The sequence below is a fragment of the Danio rerio genome, chromosome 8 (assembly GCF_052040795.2).
Source record: "Danio rerio strain M-AB ecotype USA chromosome 8, GRCz13ab, whole genome shotgun sequence".
Taxonomy (NCBI): domain Eukaryota; kingdom Metazoa; phylum Chordata; class Actinopteri; order Cypriniformes; family Danionidae; genus Danio; species Danio rerio.
The window spans coordinates 3562501-3581007 of record NC_141028.1 but is presented as its reverse complement, the minus strand read 5'-3'; the positions used below and the strand labels follow the sequence as shown (position 1 = coordinate 3581007).

Below are 18507 nucleotides of genomic sequence, written 5' to 3'. Positions count from 1 at the left end.
AAAACAAATGTGGGCCACTTTTGGCGAATATTCAGCACAGTAAACTCTGGCTAAAGCAGCCGTTAGCCTATAGTGGCCCAGAGAAGATATGGAAAATGTGGCCCAGTTGTTTTAAAACATATGTGCACTACTTTTGGCGAATATTCAGCACAGTAAACTATTGCTAATGTGGATTTGAGCCTATAGAGACCCAGATATGATATGGCAAACGTGGCCCAGTTATCCTAAAACAAATGTGGGCCACTTTTGGTGAATATTCAGCACAGTAAACTCTGGCTAAAGCAGCCGTTAGCCTATAGTGGCCCAGAGAAGATATGGAAAATGTGGCCCAGTTGTTTTAAAACATATGTGCACTACTTTTGGCGAATATTCAGCACAGTAAGCTATCGCTAATGTGGATTTAAGCCTATAGAGACCCAGATATGATATGGCAAACGTGGCCCAGTTATCCTAAAACAAATGTGGGCCACCTTTGGCGAATATTCAGCACAGTAAACTCTGGCTAAAGCAGCCGTTAGCCTAAAGTGGCCCAGAGAAGATATGGAAAATGTGGCCCAGTTGTTTTAAAACATATGTGCACTACTTTTGGCGAATATTCAGCACTGTAAACTATTGCTAATGTGGATTTGAGCCTATAGAGACCCAGATATGATATGGCAAATGTGGCCCAGTTATCCTAAAACAAATGTGGGCTACCTTTGGCGAATATTCAGCACAGTAAACTCTGGCTAAAGCAGCCGTTAGCCTATAGTGGGCCCAGGGAAGATATGGAAAATGTGGCCCAGTTGTTTTAAAACATACGTGAGCCACTTTTGGCGAATATTCAGCACAGTAAGCTATCGCTAATGTGGATTTGAGCCTATAGAGACCCAGGTATGATATGGCAAACATGGCCCAGTTATCCTAAAACAAATGTGGGCCACTTTTGGCAAATATTCAGCACAGTAAACTCTGGCTTATGCAGCCGTTAGCCCATAGTGGGCCCAGAGAAGATATGGAAAATGTGGCCCAGTTGTTTTAAAACATATGTGGGCCACTTTTGGCGAATATTCAGCACAGTAAGCTATTGCTAATGTGGATTTGAGCCTATAGAGACCCAGGTATGATATGGCAAATGTGGCCCAGTTATTTTAAAACAAATGTGGGCCACTTTTGGCAAATATTCAGCACAGTAAACTCTGGCTAATGCAGCCGTTAGCCTATAGTGGGCCCAGGGAAGATATGGAAAATGTGGCCCAGTTGTTTTAAAACATACGTGGGCCACTTTTGGCGAATATTCAGCACAGTAAGCTATCGCTAATGTGGATTTCAGCCTATAGAGACCCAGGTATGATATGGCAAATGTGGCCCAGTTATCCTAAAACAAATGTGGGCCACTTTTGGTGAATATTTGGCACAGTAAACTCTGGCTAATGTGGCTGTGAGCCTAAAGCGACCCAGAGAAGATATGGCAAATTTGGCCCAGTAATCTTAAAAATATGTGGACCACATAGACTAAGGTCACCATCATGGAGAAAAGTGTTTGGTTTAGTTGGGCTCATAGTACTGAACCTCTTAATATACATTTTCTTTTGGGATGCTGTAACTTGTAAGAACTTTGCTTGAAAAGCGTATTCATTACAGCAAACAAGCCAAGTAAAAAACAAACAAACAAACAACAAAACAAACAAACAGTAAAATTAAGTGAGGCACAACCCGTGATAATATAATTCACTGATGTTAACCAATATTAGAAGTAATAGGCCAGATCTGGGCCAGAATAAAAGCAAACTGTGGCCCAAAATAGGCTCAGTTCTGGCTCACTTGGTTGAATTCTGGCTGATACTGTATGTGATATTGCTTTGGCTTAATTTGCCCAGATCTTTGTCGTTAGTTTATGTTAAAGGGTATCTATTATGCCCCTTTTTAGATGTAAAATGGACATCTCTAGGGAGTATATGTTAAGTTTCCGCTCAAAATATCACAAAAATAATGCTCTATAACTCTGTGAAACTGACTCTTTTAGGTTTTGATCCTAATTGTGGCATTTTGGAGACTGTCGCTTTAAATTCAAATGAGACTGCTCTTTTCAAAAGAGGGCGGAGCTACAAATGCCTGCGTGTCAGAATAGTGGCAGATTTAAAACAGGTCTTACAGTACCTGTGTGAGAATGTGTCCTCTTAGTCTATGCTGACATTATCTTCAGCAGCTCAAAGCTCTAGGGGCTAATGGACAGACGGCTGCTTCTCACTCAGGGCTGCTTATGCTAATGAGGGTCACTAGTGGGCGGAGCTTTCCCCTCTGATGATGCGTACAAAGAAAGAATGTCAGTCAACGGGTTTCTGCCAACTGTTTTATCAAGTTTGATGAAAAAAAATTTAGTTAATTAATGTTTACCATTAGAAGCTGGTTATATTCACACGCTGCTGACACACAACTGTGTTTAAACCCTTTATAAGAGCAATTTTTGCATAATATGTCTATTTTAACTCAGTGCATTAACTACTGTTGGATTTTAAGAATGCACTGGTAAATGTTGAGCTATTGCTGTACAAGTATTGTTCATTATTAGTTCATGTTAGTAAACCTTAGAAGCCTTGTTGTAAAGTAGTGTTCATTTCTTCATCTCTGCGCCTATCGGTTGATTTCTGACTCAATACAGTCCTGATAATGATTCAATTCTTGTAAATATAGTAGATTTCACTGTGATACAGACCGATATTAGACTGTAACCTGCTTAGACTCACGGTACAGTACAGTAGGTGGCGGTAATTCACCTTAATATTGGATGCGAACCACCATTAACGCAGCAACAAGACGACGACGAAGAAGAGGGGGGACAAATTAAATACAAAGAAAGGTGGGTAAAGGTAGAATAAAAAGGAGAAATAGAAAGCAAGAAGTCATCATATTAACACATACAGCTCTTAATAGTTCTGTGTACAAAATTAAATAACACCAGACAGGAAAATGTGATTGTGGTAAAGTTTTTTTTTAAATTATTTCTCCTTAATAATTGAATTTAAATGTAAAATCTTAATAGTAAAATCACATGAGCAGCCGATGACTATCAAAGTTCATCATTATGAAGTCCAATAAATTGTGTTGATGTTGTTTTGAAGTACTTGCATATGATTTCAGACCAAATACTTAAAGTCTCATGGTGAACATTATATGTTGTATATGTAAGTTGTTACTGTGCGAATATATAAAACCAACATTACCACAAAGAAAGATGTGATCATTGTGATCATTCAAAATCATATTGGGGTTGCCACAGGGGTGGCCAGAGTTTACCTCGAACCAACAACCCAGTGACCTTCTTGCTGTGAGGTGACAGCACTACCTACTGCGCCACTGCGGATGAAAACATCCACTGAATTAAACTGCTGTAAAAATACATCAGATTAATATTTTTTCACATTTCTTTGCGTAAATCTGTTTATCAAACTCAGTGTTGGGGGGGTTACTTTGCAAACGTAATAGATTACAGATGACACATTATTTAAAATGTAAAAATTAGCCTTACCTTATAAATTGCTTTATAAAAGTAAAGTAACTGAATACATCTGATTACTTTTTGATGACTTTTAAGTTTCTAAAGGATCTTTTAAAGCAGGGGTCACCAACATGGATCACATGTGTTGCCCGCAGGCCTGTAAAAATAGCTCACCATAGCGCCACTTACCAGTAAGCTTCATCTAATATAGAAGTAATTATTTAAAAATGTAAATATTTGCATAAATAGAGATATATAAAAATAAAGTGTTGCACATTGATATATTAAATACAGGGTATTTCCTACTCTGTTAAATCATTGTTGATAACTTTTGTGAGAATCATTAACATGATCAGTGTCTTCACATGGATGAATATCATTAATTATTACCAAAAACAAAGTATAATTAAAAGTAAACTGAGCAAATTTGTTATTTGAGAAGTGTTTATCAAACTGGTAGCCCTCCACATTAATCGGTACCCAAGAAGTAGCTCTCAGTTTCATAAAGGTTGGTGACCCCTGTTTAATAACTAAATCATTTGCAAGCAGGAGTGAGCTTACAGTATCTGTTTACTGTTAGAGTTTCAACATCTCTCATCGCTTGAATTAAGAACATTAATTGAATTTTAAAGGGCAGCCACCACAAAACCAGAGCTTATAACAAAAAGTGTTTACTGTTGTGACAAAATCTAAATTTTAGTTGTGCAGGGTGATTTTTGTGGCATAAAAAAAACCTCGAGAGAAACCAGGCTCAGTTGGGGACGACCATTTCTCCAATGGCCAAACGTCTTGTGCAGGGCTGCAGTCTAGGCGCCGGAGGCTGGAGAAAGACATTGTGGAGAAGCTGCAGGTGAGAGAGGTCACCGGCTGGTGTACAGGCTGGCCCTTCAGGATCAATGCGAGGACTGGTCTGTCTCTGTGGTCTTACAGGAATCTGTCTAATGCTCTCCACACCTCCATGAAAATACGTCATTTTGTGTGTTTTTTAAGGAATTGGTGACATCATTTGTGAATTTGCCAAGTAAAGAGTTAAGATTTAGTAGTTTCGACATAACAATTTAACAGATTTGTGCAAAAATAATTCAAATAAATATGTATATGATGCGGCGATGCGGTGGCGCAGTAGGTAGTGCTGTCGCCTCACAGCAAGAAGGTCGCTGGTTCAAGCCTCGGCTGGGTCAGTTGGCATTTCTGTGTGCAGTTTGCATATTGTCCCTGCGTTCGCGTGGGTTCACTTTTCCTCACTGTCCAAAGACATGCGGTACAGGTGATTTGGGTAGGCTAAATTGTCCGTAGTGTATGAGTGTGGATGTTTCTCAGTGAGGGGTTGCAGCTGGTGGGGCATCCGCTCCGCAAAACATATGCTGGATAAGTTGGCGGTTCATTCCGCTGCGGCAACCCTAGATTAATAAAGGGACTAAGCAGAAAAGAAAATGAATGAATGAATCTGATGCATTTTTACAGCAGTTTAACTCAGTGGACACTGTCACCACTAACATAAACAAAGGGTAGATCATTTGAACAGTGCACAAGGGTCAAAAAAGACTATTCATATTTTTTAAATACTATATATTAAAACGACTAATTTATATCAAAGAATTCAGATGTAATAAATGCTAGAAAGTGATAAATAAAATGTTTTAGTGATCTTTGCCTACACTCCTAACCAGCACGTGGCGCTAATGCTGACTTGAGCCTGTAAGCCAACCGCCATCGAAATATGCAGGAAGAAGAAAAAGGAAAAAAATAAGACGCTTCCAGTGCAAGCTCACACCGCCCGCACTGTAAGTATATACAGTCAATATATACAATAAAAGTATATATTTAAAATATTAGTTGAATGTTGTTGATGTTTATCTGATGTATCCTCTTAATATGATCCACTTGCTTTAAACTAAACGGCAACGCGACCTCTAGGAATTGTTGTACATCCACTTCATTGATAAGAAGTGTTGTTTTGATCTAATACACAGCGTTATTTAGCACCATCTCAATATCTGTCTGTTATAACAAATATTTGGCAGTTAGTTACATGTTTTAACGTGGTAAATTAACGAGGAACTATCTTATTTCGTTTGTTTATTCGACGGTGAAAACTCCCCCAATAGTGTGTAACTGCAGACGTCCATATGCAAGCTGAGACACGCAGTCTTAGACATGCAATCTGAGACAGTGTTGCCAGACATAGCTCACATTTTCCAGCCCAAAACCTGCCCAAAGTGTTAGATTAATATTTAAGTTTTATTAATTTATATGAGAAATCAGCCTAGATGCTTTAACTGTCACAATTTATAAACCATACAGCAACCAACACCAAACGGATCTCATCATAACACTGCACTTATTGTTGTGTTGATTACACTGCCTGTTAGATATTGAAGATTTAATTTGTTTAAAAGATGATGATTAAATTTATTAAGATTATATCTAGCTATTATTATTATTATTATCTATTTGTATTTATATTTACAGTATTATTATTAGTTATTATTATTATTTTACTTTATTTTTGACCCTGATAAACGTGTGAGTATGAGACAGGGTTTTGTAAGACATGTTTACCTTTAGATTCACAACAGGGCACCTTATTGAAACAAAGGCGTCAACAAACACAGAAGTTGTAAATTAGCGAAGAACTATTTTAATTAATTTGTTCATTCAATGGTCAAAACAACCCCAATAGTATCTAAATGCAGACTTCAATATGCAAGCTGGGACACGAAGTCTTAGACATGCAATCTGAGACATTGTTGCCAGACATAGCTCACATTTTCCAGCCCAAAACCTGCCCAAAGTGTTAGATTAATATTTAAGTTTTATTAATTTATATGAGAAATCAGCCTAGTTGCTTTAACTGTCACAATTTATAAACCATACAGCAACCAACACCAAACGGATCTCATCATAACACTGCACTTATTGTTGTGTTGATTACACTGCCTGTTAGATATTAAAGATTTAATTTGTTTAAAAGATGATGATTAAATTTATTAAGATTATATCTCGCTATTATTATTATTATCTATTTGTATTTATATTTACAGTATTATTATTAGTTATTATTATTATTTTACTTTATTTTTGACCCTGATAAACGTGTGAGTATGAGACAGGGTTTTGTAAGACATGTTTACCTTTAGATTCACGACAGGGCACTTTATTGAAACAAAGGCGTCAACAAACACAGAAGTTGTAAATTAGCAAGGAACTATCTTAATTAATTTGTTTATTTGATGGTCAAAACAACCCCAATAGTATCTAAATGCAGACTTCAATATGCAAGCTAGGACACGAAGTCTTAGACATGCAATCTGAGACAGTGTTGCCAGACATAGCTCACATTTTCCAGCCCAAAACCTGCCCAAAGTGTTAGATTAATATTTAAGTTTTATTAATTTATATGAGAAATCAGCCTAGTTGCTTTAACTGTCACAATTTATAAACCATACAGCAACCAACACCAAACGGATCTCATCATAACACTGCATGTATTGTTGTGTTGATTACACTGCCTGTTAGATATTGAAGATTTAATTTGTTTAAAAGATGATGATTAAATTTATTAAGATTATATTTAGCTATTATTATTATTATTATTATCTATTTGTATTTATATTTACAGTATTATTATTAGTTATTATTATTATTTTACTTTATTTTTGACCCTGATAAACGTATGAGTATGAGACAGGGTTTTGTAAGACATGTTTACCTTTAGATTCACAACAGGGCACCTTATTGAAACAAAGGCGTCAACAAACACAGAAGTTGTAAATTAGCGAAGAACTATTTTAATTAATTTGTTTATTCAATGGTCAAAACAACCCCAATAGTATCTAAATGCAGACTTCAATATGCAAGCTGGGACACGCAGTCTTAGACATGCAATCTCAGACAGTGTATCAAGATATAGCTCACATTTTCCAGCCCAAAACCTGCCCAAAATAATAGATTAATATTTAAGTTTTATTCGTTTATATAAGAAATCAGCCTTGTTGCTTTACTAACACAATTAAAGAACCATACTGCAACCAACAGCCACAAAACCACAAGAATTACAGTATAACCGCATCCCATCAAAACACTGCACTTATTGTTGTGTTGATCACTAAGCCTGTTAGATATTGAAGATTTCATTTGTTTAAAGATGATATTTAAATGGTTTATAAATTCTTTGCATTAAGATTATGTCTAGCTTTTATTATCATCATTGATTTATTTTTATATTTACAGTATTATTGTTAATTATTATTTTTATTTTATTTTTGACCCTGATAAACGTGTGAGTATGAGACAGGGTTTTGTAAGACATGTTTACCTTTAAATTCACGTAGGGTTGTAACAATATACCGGTATGACGGTTTACCACGATTTGAACGTGCACGATTATCATACCATGAACAATTGCATATCAACGGTTTTAACCCTTAAAGACCAAGACAGCCGCCCGCGGCTAAAATATGTATAGCTTTTAAATGTTTAATAACTTTTGATCCGCTGATCCGATTCATACAATTCAAAGATTGTCATAAAGAACAACCAGCTTTCCAGTGCTGTATCACAGTACATTCGGCTCCGGAATCAGTGCGGTTACGTCATCAAAATTTGACCACGCTGATTTGACAAAGAAACGCTCGTCACTGTGTCTCCGGACAAACCAGACATGATACATTGATGCAATGTCCCTCCTCCATGCCCAGATTGGTTCAAACTCGCTATATCACAACCAATAAGCATAGGTTTCGCTTTTGTTTGTGGACCAACACTGAGCTTTTTGAACAACACGGAATGAGAGATAGGCATACATTTATGCGCGGCTAAATAAAACGCAAAAAAAAAAAGTTTTGCATGAAATAATTCTCATACTAAGTACTTTTGCATGCACAGCAGCACAGAAACATGACAAAACAGTGACACAGCAAAGACGAACTGCTGCTCTTGCTGTTTTCAAAAGACACAAATGAAGGTGCAGCTGTTTGTCTGCATTGCATACAACCATATCCAAATCCATATCCACAGACAACCATATCCATGCTGGCACATAAAACATAAGGATGTTCCATATTGAATCTAGTTTCGTTATGTAACTATTTATAGTATAGTAAATATTTATATCTATTTTTTTACTGAGGATTTGCACCATGTTTATTTGGACTTTATTTGGACTTTGACACATTATTTATTATTTTCTTATTTTTTTATTTGTTCATTGTAAGTGGTGTTGTTTATAGTAACTAAAAATATATCATTTGGAGAAAGTCAAATTTGCTTCACTGTTCTATTATTTTGTAACATTTGTAACATACCGTATACCGCGAAACCGTCAAACCGTGGTATTGTTTTAGACGATTATCATACCGTAAAAAATTCATACCGTTACAACCCTAGATTCACGACAGGGCATCTTATTGAAACAAAGGCGTCAACAAACACAGAAGTTGTAAATTAGTGAGGAACTATCTTAATTAATTTGTTTATTTGATGGTAAAAACAACCCCAATAGTATCTAATAGTATCTACGTTTAGATTCACAACAGGGCTCCATTTCAGAAAGGAGGTTAAGTGAAAACTCAGAGTATTTTAACCCTGAAATGGGAGAGACTCTGGTTTTTCTGTTTCAAAATGGCAGGTTTGTTAAACTGGAGAAAGCAGGGTAAGTCAAGCCTGTTTCTGAAAGAGAGGTAACTTTTACTCAGAGTCAGTTACTGTGGTAAATTACTCTGTGAACCTAACCTGGTCAGGAACAGGTTTTATTCTCTAAACTCTGAGTTTCTGTCGGTCTCGTCCTGTTTTTTAAAGATAATCAGTATTTCTTAGCCTTACGTTTCCACCCACCTATTTTTATGCACATTTTGGAGATGCACATAAATAAAGAAAGGTTATCTGCATTCTTTTTTTGTCAAATTTGTTGTAGAAACTATGCAGTAGCCTATTTTATGTATTTGAATGCAATTAAATCTGAAATAACTCTAAAAGTACGGCCAATTCCACACTTTTTCAAGTGAAAAGTAAAAAAATGGCACACATTACATTTTTTTATTATAATTAAATATTTTATATGTAAACTTGCGCATTAACTTGAGCAGCTGTTTCTCAGATATGTCTCTGTTTCACTGATGCAGTGGTGTTTAATCTATTACAACTGAACAACGTGTATAAAAGTGGGAACATGTGTAATTTTTTTTATAAACGCCACATAACATTACTTATTTTATTATAATTAAACACTTTAGATGTAAAACTATGCATTAACTTAAGCAGCTGTTTTTCCACGCTAACTGTCTGTTTCACTGATGCAGTGGTGTTGCTTTTTAAAATATACGCTCATATTTGCTAAAACTTTGCATGAGCACATCAAGTTCAGCTGGAGAAAGAAATGCTGATTTCTTTTTTTTAGATGTTACCATGGTCACTCGTAATATGTGCGCTAATTGAAAATGCCTTTTTATAGTGAGGGTGTAGTCACGGTGTGCACGCTTAAAGCTGCGGTCACACTGGGCTTTTCCTCCTATAGACTTCCATTCATACACATGCGAATGCGTCAGACCGGAAATGCAGGGTCATGCATCAAGTCCCTGCTGTGCAAAGTTCAAGCTTGGTGAACTCTGACCTGTAAAATCGCATCACTTGAGTGCGTGAGACCAATTGAGGATCAAAAGATGACCTCTCTGGACAGAAATTTAAAACATGGAGCAATCGCTCGCTTTTTTAAATGTCTAATAATCTTGTTTAATCCCGCCCCTTTCGCAACGCTGCACGACAGAATATCGCATGCTCAAACTCTAATGTGACCACAGCTTTGGGCTACTCAAAGTTGATTGACCTTACTCAGATCAGCTGTTCTGAAACAGAAGACACAGAGGTTTTAATCTCTCGGTAAATCAACTCAGATTTCAAGTTTAAACGCTGAGTTGGTTGAACCTCCTTACTGAAACAGGCCCCAGGGCATCTTATTGAAGCAAAGGATTGTAAAAGCTAATATTTCTGACTTCAGCTCTATGTTGTGTATATTGTGTAATAATATACAACAATATTGTTGCATAATTTTGTATTTACTTTGTTTAAAAAAGTGCATGTCTGAGCGTGCATGTGCAAGTCTGCAGCCAGACACCATTGGAGTGCTTTGTGCTGTTGTTTTGAAAACTATCAAGGCAGTTTTTAGGTGACCTGGGGTCTGTTCTTCGTACGTGGATTACTCAGTTAGCTGGATTTGGATGTTGACGATTTGACACGATCCAGGATCGTTTCGTTCTTCAAAGCTGATCCGAGAGTTGTTGTCATAGCAACAGTTCTGCTTGGTCAAACCTGATCGGGAGCAGGTTCAATTCATATAAACAGGATTAGATCGGCTCAGTTCAAGCAAAGATAATACAGAAAGTATGTTCCCAATTCTGATATTTTCTTACAGTAGTAGTTAGATACACTTGGGAAAATGGTACATATTTTTTTAACTATATATATAAAGTTATAGTCATTAATAAAATAAATTAAGTTATACATATTAATAAAACGAATGCAATCTGCACCCTCGAAATGAAAGTATAAAGACTGCCACCTGGTGGTGCAAAGAGAAAACTTATTGGTATGAACTTTTTAGATCGCTTTAGTACAAATTGTGTATAATAGAAATGCAGAATATGTGACTTTTTTTTAAAGCAATAATACATTTATGCAATCATAAACATGTTTTGATAGTTAATATGCCGGTGATTTGATGCTTCACAAAAGTTGCAGACGCCTTTACCAATATGAAACTGCTTTTGTAAACAACCAGTTATTCTTTACACCGATTAAAAAACGGCCACTATAATAAAGAAAATCTTTTCTAAATGTAGAACTAAATGCATTGATTTGCATTGAAAATACATGATGAATACTCTTGACACATGAAAGTGTAAAGCCTGCAGCTCACAACAAATGTGGAAGGTTATTGCGTGTCATATTTAACAAGCCGTCTAATTTGATGTAATTTTGCTCACATGGATAATTGAATATTAATCAGATGATGTCATTACGCTGCTGTGCCGTCAGCCAATCGTTGCATTGCTGATCATGATTTCGAGGATGGATAGATCTGTCCTTCACAACACATGCAGCGATCTCAGATCAGTTTATCCAGACATTCTAATCTGATTTACGAACTTGTTTGAAGAACCAAATTAGCGAGAGATCAGTTATCAAGATTAACAGATCCAGGATCTGCCAAATCATCTTAGATCATTTAAGCGAGGTACGAAGAACGGACCCCCTGCTTTATATAAGTGTTGTTTAGGTGTCATAAAACATTTCGTCGTTAAGTCATTTTTATGTTATCAATGGTTCTAGGTCAAGAGATGCAAGGCCTACAAATGTTATATCCGAATGATTTTCATTTTTGATTATTCATTTTATGCTTACAGATGCATCACTCAATAGTGATAACAGGTGTGCAGTACCTGATACCAAAGTGCACAACTTGTTGCACGTTGTATCACTGCCCCTTGTGCCCTTCACTGAAGCCAATGTCGCAAAAGAAAGTTCAGTTTCATTGGGAAGTCCATCTAAAAAATGCCATCAATTTCCAAGGTAAGTGTTTTAAAATCATTTCAGATTTACTCTCCAACACACAATCTTTCTCTCATTTCTCACTAGACCAAACTCATCCGATCTGTCTATCTGTTCAGTTGTTTTGGGGGTTTAAAGGGGACCTATTATGATGAAAATCACTTTTGTAAAGTGTAAAGGCACAACAATGTGTGATTAAAGCCAGCTTCTAATGGTAAAAATTAATATTTTATAATCAGACTTGATAAAAACCGTCTGCAGAAACACTTTAATTGAAATTCTCCATTTGTACATGTCATGAAGGGGAAAGCCCCGCCCATTAGTGACCATATCTCCCTCATTAGCATAAACAGCCCTGAGTGAGAAGCAGCCTTCCACTTTTGAGACACTTGATATTTTGAGTTTTCACTGTTAACGTTAGTCCTGTTTTGGCATTATGGTGATGCATATGCGTTTATAGCTCCACCCTCTTTTGAAAAGAGCACAATCTCATTTGAATTTAAAGCGACAGTCACCAAAACGGCACACAATTAGGATGACACCTGAGACTCAATAATAACTATTTAAAAAATCTGTTTTGTGTTAATTTGACATGTTTCTGTCGGATATTACATTTTTTATGCATACTGCCACTATAAATAAAAGTTATTTCTTGAAGGATTTGACATGTGGCCCTTCACTTGGTTTGCAAAACTTGATGTGGTCCTCGGGTCTAAATAGTTTGCCCACCACTGATCTAAACAGTCTCTAGGTCAATGCATGATGCAATATTTGCAAGATGCAAGATTTTCTATCGGGATTTACATCTTGTTAAATGGGGCATAATAGATCCCCTTTAATACTGAAGATGTTTGCTCTAGGACTGCACCTTACTGGAAAAGAATTACACAGCTGTGTTTGTTTTTCTGCACTACATATAGTGATTTTAAGCAGCTCTTTTTGGATAAAAAAAAATCAAAATTTTTGATTGATGTGATGATTTTTGTAGTTTAGCACATCTAAATAATATAACAAACCAAATCACAAGCACTGATAAATACAGTGAAGCAAATGAACTGCTCAGAATTTTATGGTTTTCTTAAAGTCTAGCAGTCAAAATATTAATAATGAAATGTAAAATATCACTATTTCCAATATCAACTCACTGATTCAAATGATCCATCAGAGAGAGTCTTTAGTAAACAACTCTCCTGTTAAAATGATCCATCAGAGAGAGTCTTTAGTAAACAACTCTCCTATTAAAATGATCCATCAGAGAGAGTCTTTAGTAAACAACTCTCCTATTAAAATGATCCATCAGAGAGAGTCTCCAGCTGTGGTGTAAAGTAACTAATCACAAATACTCAAATGACTGTAACTACGTAGTTTTTTTCTCAGGAATTGTACTTTAATAAGTAGTTTTAAAAATGTCTAGTTTTACTTTCCCTTGAGTACATTTTTAGTGCAGTATCAGTACTTTTCCTCCTACTTTCCTTCAACCTGCAGTCACTACTTTGTTTCTTGTCTATGGGGATTAGAGAAATCAGTCCTGCGATTCCTGTCCGATCAGATCGCACATAGAAGGTAAATCACATCATAACGAACTACCTCAAGACATTTCAGCAAACTGTTTGGAAGCATTAAAAGTGTCCAAGGAAATCTTTACATGCATTGACCCAGAGACTGTTTAGATGCAAGTCGCTGATGAGTAGTGTTGCCAGATTGGGCGGTTTTGAATTTGATTTTGAATAAAAATCAGGCTGACGTCAGAACTCAATGTCAGGCCAACGTCAATTTCCGACATCCAATTTATAACCATTCATATATCAACGTCTAATGATGTTACAGCTTGATGTTGTGTGGACGTTACCACTATGACATTTATCGTTAGACTATCATGGACTTTGGATTTTGGTTGCCATATCTGACGAATAAATATCAGCGTTTGACATCAATATGACTTTGGTTTAAGATGTTGGCTCAACGTTGGATTTTGGTTACTTTCTAACAACGTAAAATCGACTAAATATCAACGTCATTTGACGTTATTATTGGACATCAAAATAACGCTGGCCTAAGACGCTGGCTAGACATTTAATTTTGGTCACCAGACATCACAACCTAAATCTAACCTAATATGAATGTCTTATGACGGTGTGTGCCTGCTGGACAATAACTAAATGCACTACAGAATTTTACGTTTACACCCATTCACAGATTACATGTAAATGCATCAGCTTTTTACAACCTAATACTCACTACTCTTGAGTACTTTTGAAAGGGCTACTTTTTACTCATACTTTGAGTAATATTTACAACAGATACTTTTACTCTACTCGCATTACATTTTTAGGCAAGTAATGGTACTTGAGTAATTTTTCAGTACTCTTTACAACACTGGTCTCCAGTAAGCAACTCACTAGGGCTGTAACGATACACGATATAAAATCGAAATCGCGACACTCAGATCTACGATCCTGTGTCGCGGTGTGATAAGGGAGAATCGACACACCCCGTGACTACCTTTCCAATAACGTCACGCGTGCCTGCAAAAGTTGAGCTAGTTGAAGAAGAACATGAGGAAACACTTTTTTCCCGCTCGACATTACGAGCACTGCTCCGTTTAAGCCCTCGCAATTAGCGTTTAACCGGGAGAGCTCGCACAGAGCTCTTAGTAAGGGACTGTCTGAATGTGTCAGGAATATCAAAAACAAAACCAACTTAACCCCTCTTGACAACAGACAACGGCAGAAACATTGCCAGTGCTGTCAAAGCATTGTTGTTAATGTGGCTGCGCAGAGAGGGATGGGCGTTCACCAGATGCCCCGACTCCTCTGCAGAGGAAACTTTTCTGTAACCTTGCTGTGCGCTTTCTGTTTGAACCTTTGAGAGTTAACGTTACGTGCTGACTGACAGGTGCGCGATGCGTGAGGCCAGGAAACAGGACGAAGCTTTCAGTTAAGATGAACACAGTTTCTATAGTTATACTTTATTTATAGATAAAGGTATATGACTCTGCATATAATCACTCTATCTTGCTGGAGTTTATAGCCGTTTCGCTTTACTTCAGGACGCATAATGCCGCTCTGAAGGTCTAATCGCTGTTTTAAGTTATCCAGAGCTGTATGAATGTACAAATCCTGTATATCACAATATTATTAAATATTAAAATTGTAACAACACAGACAGCAACACTTCTGCACAATCGATACCCAGCTGATTCAGTCGTTTCATAAGAGGACCGCGCTCTTCTCTTCTTTTTTCCTTGTCAACATAAAGGCAGTGAGATGCGCCTTGTTTTCGGCTTATAAAGCATGTATGCACATTAATGCTATAGCATATTTAAACAACAAAACTGTTTACAAAAAGTCTACATATGCGCGCGTTGTTGTTGTCTTTTCATCACGCAGCACGCGCACTTGAACCGCGAGGGAGAGAGAGGAAACCATCAGGACTTATTCTTTAAAATAATGATTTCTATTAAAATGTAAAAGGTTTTGTTATTATAATAATAACAGCGGGGCATTAAATAAATGCATATTTTCCGTGGAGTGGGCAATTTGAGGAAGTCTGCTATTTTTATTTGACGGAAGAAAAAACATGATTGGAAAAAAACAGCCTATCCCGGTTATTAAAAAGAATCAGTCAGTATTTTCGTTTTGTAATATAAATTAATTATTTAAATGAAAATAATTTAGGGCAGTCCTATTTATTTTATTCATTTTATTTAGATTATTCTGCTCTTCTGTGCTAAACACTGCAGGTGCGTGAAGATGCTCTGTTGTTCTGTTCTGTTATTAATATGCCAGCATTTATAAATAAATCAGTAGCCTATTTTAAAATGCAATATTTAATGTGTCAGACACAAAATAGACACGTCAATTTGTTTAATATAAAATTAATAGTAATCTGACCAGTTAACCGTTAATAACCGATTAATGAGCGGCGGTTGTCTGTTAGCAAAATTAACCGAAATGAGCATCCCTAGTAGCCATTTAATTTACTTTTTCTATGTAAGAGAACTTGATTGAAAAAGAATTTTTAACATGCTTGAACCATCTTGGAGTTTAGTTCGGTTTGGTTTTTCAAAAGTATTTTGTTACAAAAAAAAAAACAAAAATGATATAATTTTATTTAATAAAAAATAGTTTTAAAAATCTTTTTTTCCCCACCCCACACGAAAAAAAAATCGTGATACGAATCAAATCGTGGGTCAAAAATCGTGATACGAATCGAATCGTGGGTTTGGTGTATCGTTACAGCCCTACAACTCACACATTTAAATAATCCATTCAAGGTGAGTCTCCAGTCAACAACTCACTATTTGAAGTGATCCTTTCAGAGAGAACAACTCCAGTCAAAATGCCTTCACTCATCAGTTATCTAACAGTATCTGTCATGTTGCATTACTCAGCTACTGTCCACCACTGCTAATGCCATTTAGGCCCTGTTTACACTAATGCGTTTTAGTTTGAAAACGCATAAGTTTTGCTACGGTTACGCCAATCGTCCACACTACGCCGGAGTTCTCGAGCGCCGAAAACGGAGCGTTTCGAAAACGCTGGAGAAGCCGTTTTCACTCTGAAACGCTGCTGCTCCGTCTCAGTGTGGATGATGGAAAACGGAGACATCCGAAAACGGAGGCGGGGCTGCCGACATTCGCCTCTCTGATTGGGGCTTTTCCTCAATATTAAGTAGCCTAACACACAGTTCAGTCCTGCATCTTCTTCGTGTAAGTTCAGACTTCGCAAGTTTGATCAGGGCTACTCTTCTCAGTTTGATATGGAAAAGCAGACTATACCGAGGACACGGATAAATCTTCAAAGAGAACAGTGTACTTTATAACTTCATTCACATCACCCTGGCTACACTGTTTCACTTTCTCAACAATAAAATGTACACATGATATAAGGAACTGCCTATTTTCATTTTAATATTAGCAACTAAACAGACAGCAGAAATGTTGAGGCGTTGTGCTGCATATATGAGCGTCATCTTCACTGTGTGGATATTTATAACAAAACGGAGCCGATAACAACTGTCTCCTTTCAATTTCAGTGAAAATACGAAACACACCCTCTCTTTTGCTGAATATCAGTTTTAATAATCGATAATGGCCATTATAAAAGTATAACATACAATAAGTTTATACATTATAGGAAATAAAGGCAAGCGATCAGTCAATATACAGAATGTACGTGCTTACATTAATCATTAACTTATCTTTGCGCTCAGCCAAAACACGTTACGAGAACAAGTAATAGATTCCAATGACCAAAGTCAGGGAATATGTCGTTAGATAAAGACAACAAGATGAATGAAATATCCCGTTTAATAAAATATAGTGAGATTAGATCCAGCGGGAGATGCTTGATGAGAAGTCCGACTAGCAGAGCTCTCATCTGGGTAGATGGGCTGCAGCGCTTGCCAAAGAGAGTGTGAGCGTGGTCACGTGATGTGCGTTTTCAGCGTTTTGGTGTGGACGGAGAGCAGTTCAGAAACGCTGGGTAAACGCGAGTGTGGACGCGGATCGTTTTCATTCTAAAACGCCGTTTTAAAACTAAAACGCACTAGTGTAAACGAGGCCTTAATCTTTGTCAAATCTTAACTGTTTTGTTTAAATGACGTATCTTTTTGGCTGATTTGCATTTTGTTTCTAATTTCCAGATAAAAAGATATGCAAGTGTCATCTGCATTGCAGATCGGATTCTCATTTCCACTGCCCCTGCTGCAGCAAAACCGTTCTCAGACGACATGCAATGCAGACTCACCTGCAGCTGTGCTTAACAGCACAAAATAGACCTCCTCGTCTTTCAAACCCAGTGCTTGCAAAGCCATCAAATACACCAGCTCCACAATCCTCCCCGTCCACAACAGCTCTGGCTCCATGCACTTCTACACCAGAGATATCGGCAGGATCTGCTCCATGCATTTCTATAGCATCTGTATCTGCTCCGTGCACTTCTACATCTGAGACGGCTTCCGTATCTTCTCCATGCATTTCCATAGCGTCTGTATCGTCTCTGTGCACTTCTGCACCAGAGATATCATCTGTATCTACTCCATGCACGTCCACTCCTGAATTGTGCGATTCAACACCTTCACAGTTTCCGTTGGATTCTGTCGTGGATCGTAAAAGGACTACATGTCCGCACTGTTCAGCGGTGATGCTAAAGAAGAACCTGAACATACACATTCAAAGGAAACACTCCGATCACAATCAAGATGTTTCGAATCAGTCAAATTTGTACGGCGTGTGCATTGACATGTTCAACGGAGTGTATGCTGTCCAGAAGAGCGGCAATGGCTTTTCAGTACCCGTGCATGTTCAGAGAAAAACGTGGGGCAAAGAGTATCAACTAAAATGCGATTTGCAGGAGTGCTGGGAAAACCAGCAGCTCGCTTCCAGTAGCGAACAGCACACATTTAGTTTATGTGAACACCTTAGTTCTCTCGACTATTGTTGCGAGACTGTGTTTGAGGAGCTGTTAGATCCTAGTGTTTTA

General features: G+C 37.2%; 1 protein-coding gene across 1 annotated transcript in view; it reads left to right on the top strand.

The window, feature by feature from the left end:
• Positions 1–5212: 5212 nt before the first annotated feature.
• Positions 5213–18507, top strand: part of LOC100536595 (uncharacterized) — a 30779-nt gene continuing 17484 nt past the window's right edge. Inside the window, exons 1-3 of the mRNA XM_087264108.1 lie at positions 5213–5262; positions 11878–12043; positions 17669–18507. The exon at positions 17669–18507 is cut by the window's right edge and continues 592 nt beyond it. Of these exons, the coding sequence (XP_087120234.1) occupies positions 11878–12043; positions 17669–18507 (1005 nt within the window). The 5' untranslated portion in view covers positions 5213–5262. The remainder of the gene's footprint in view (positions 5263–11877; positions 12044–17668) is intronic.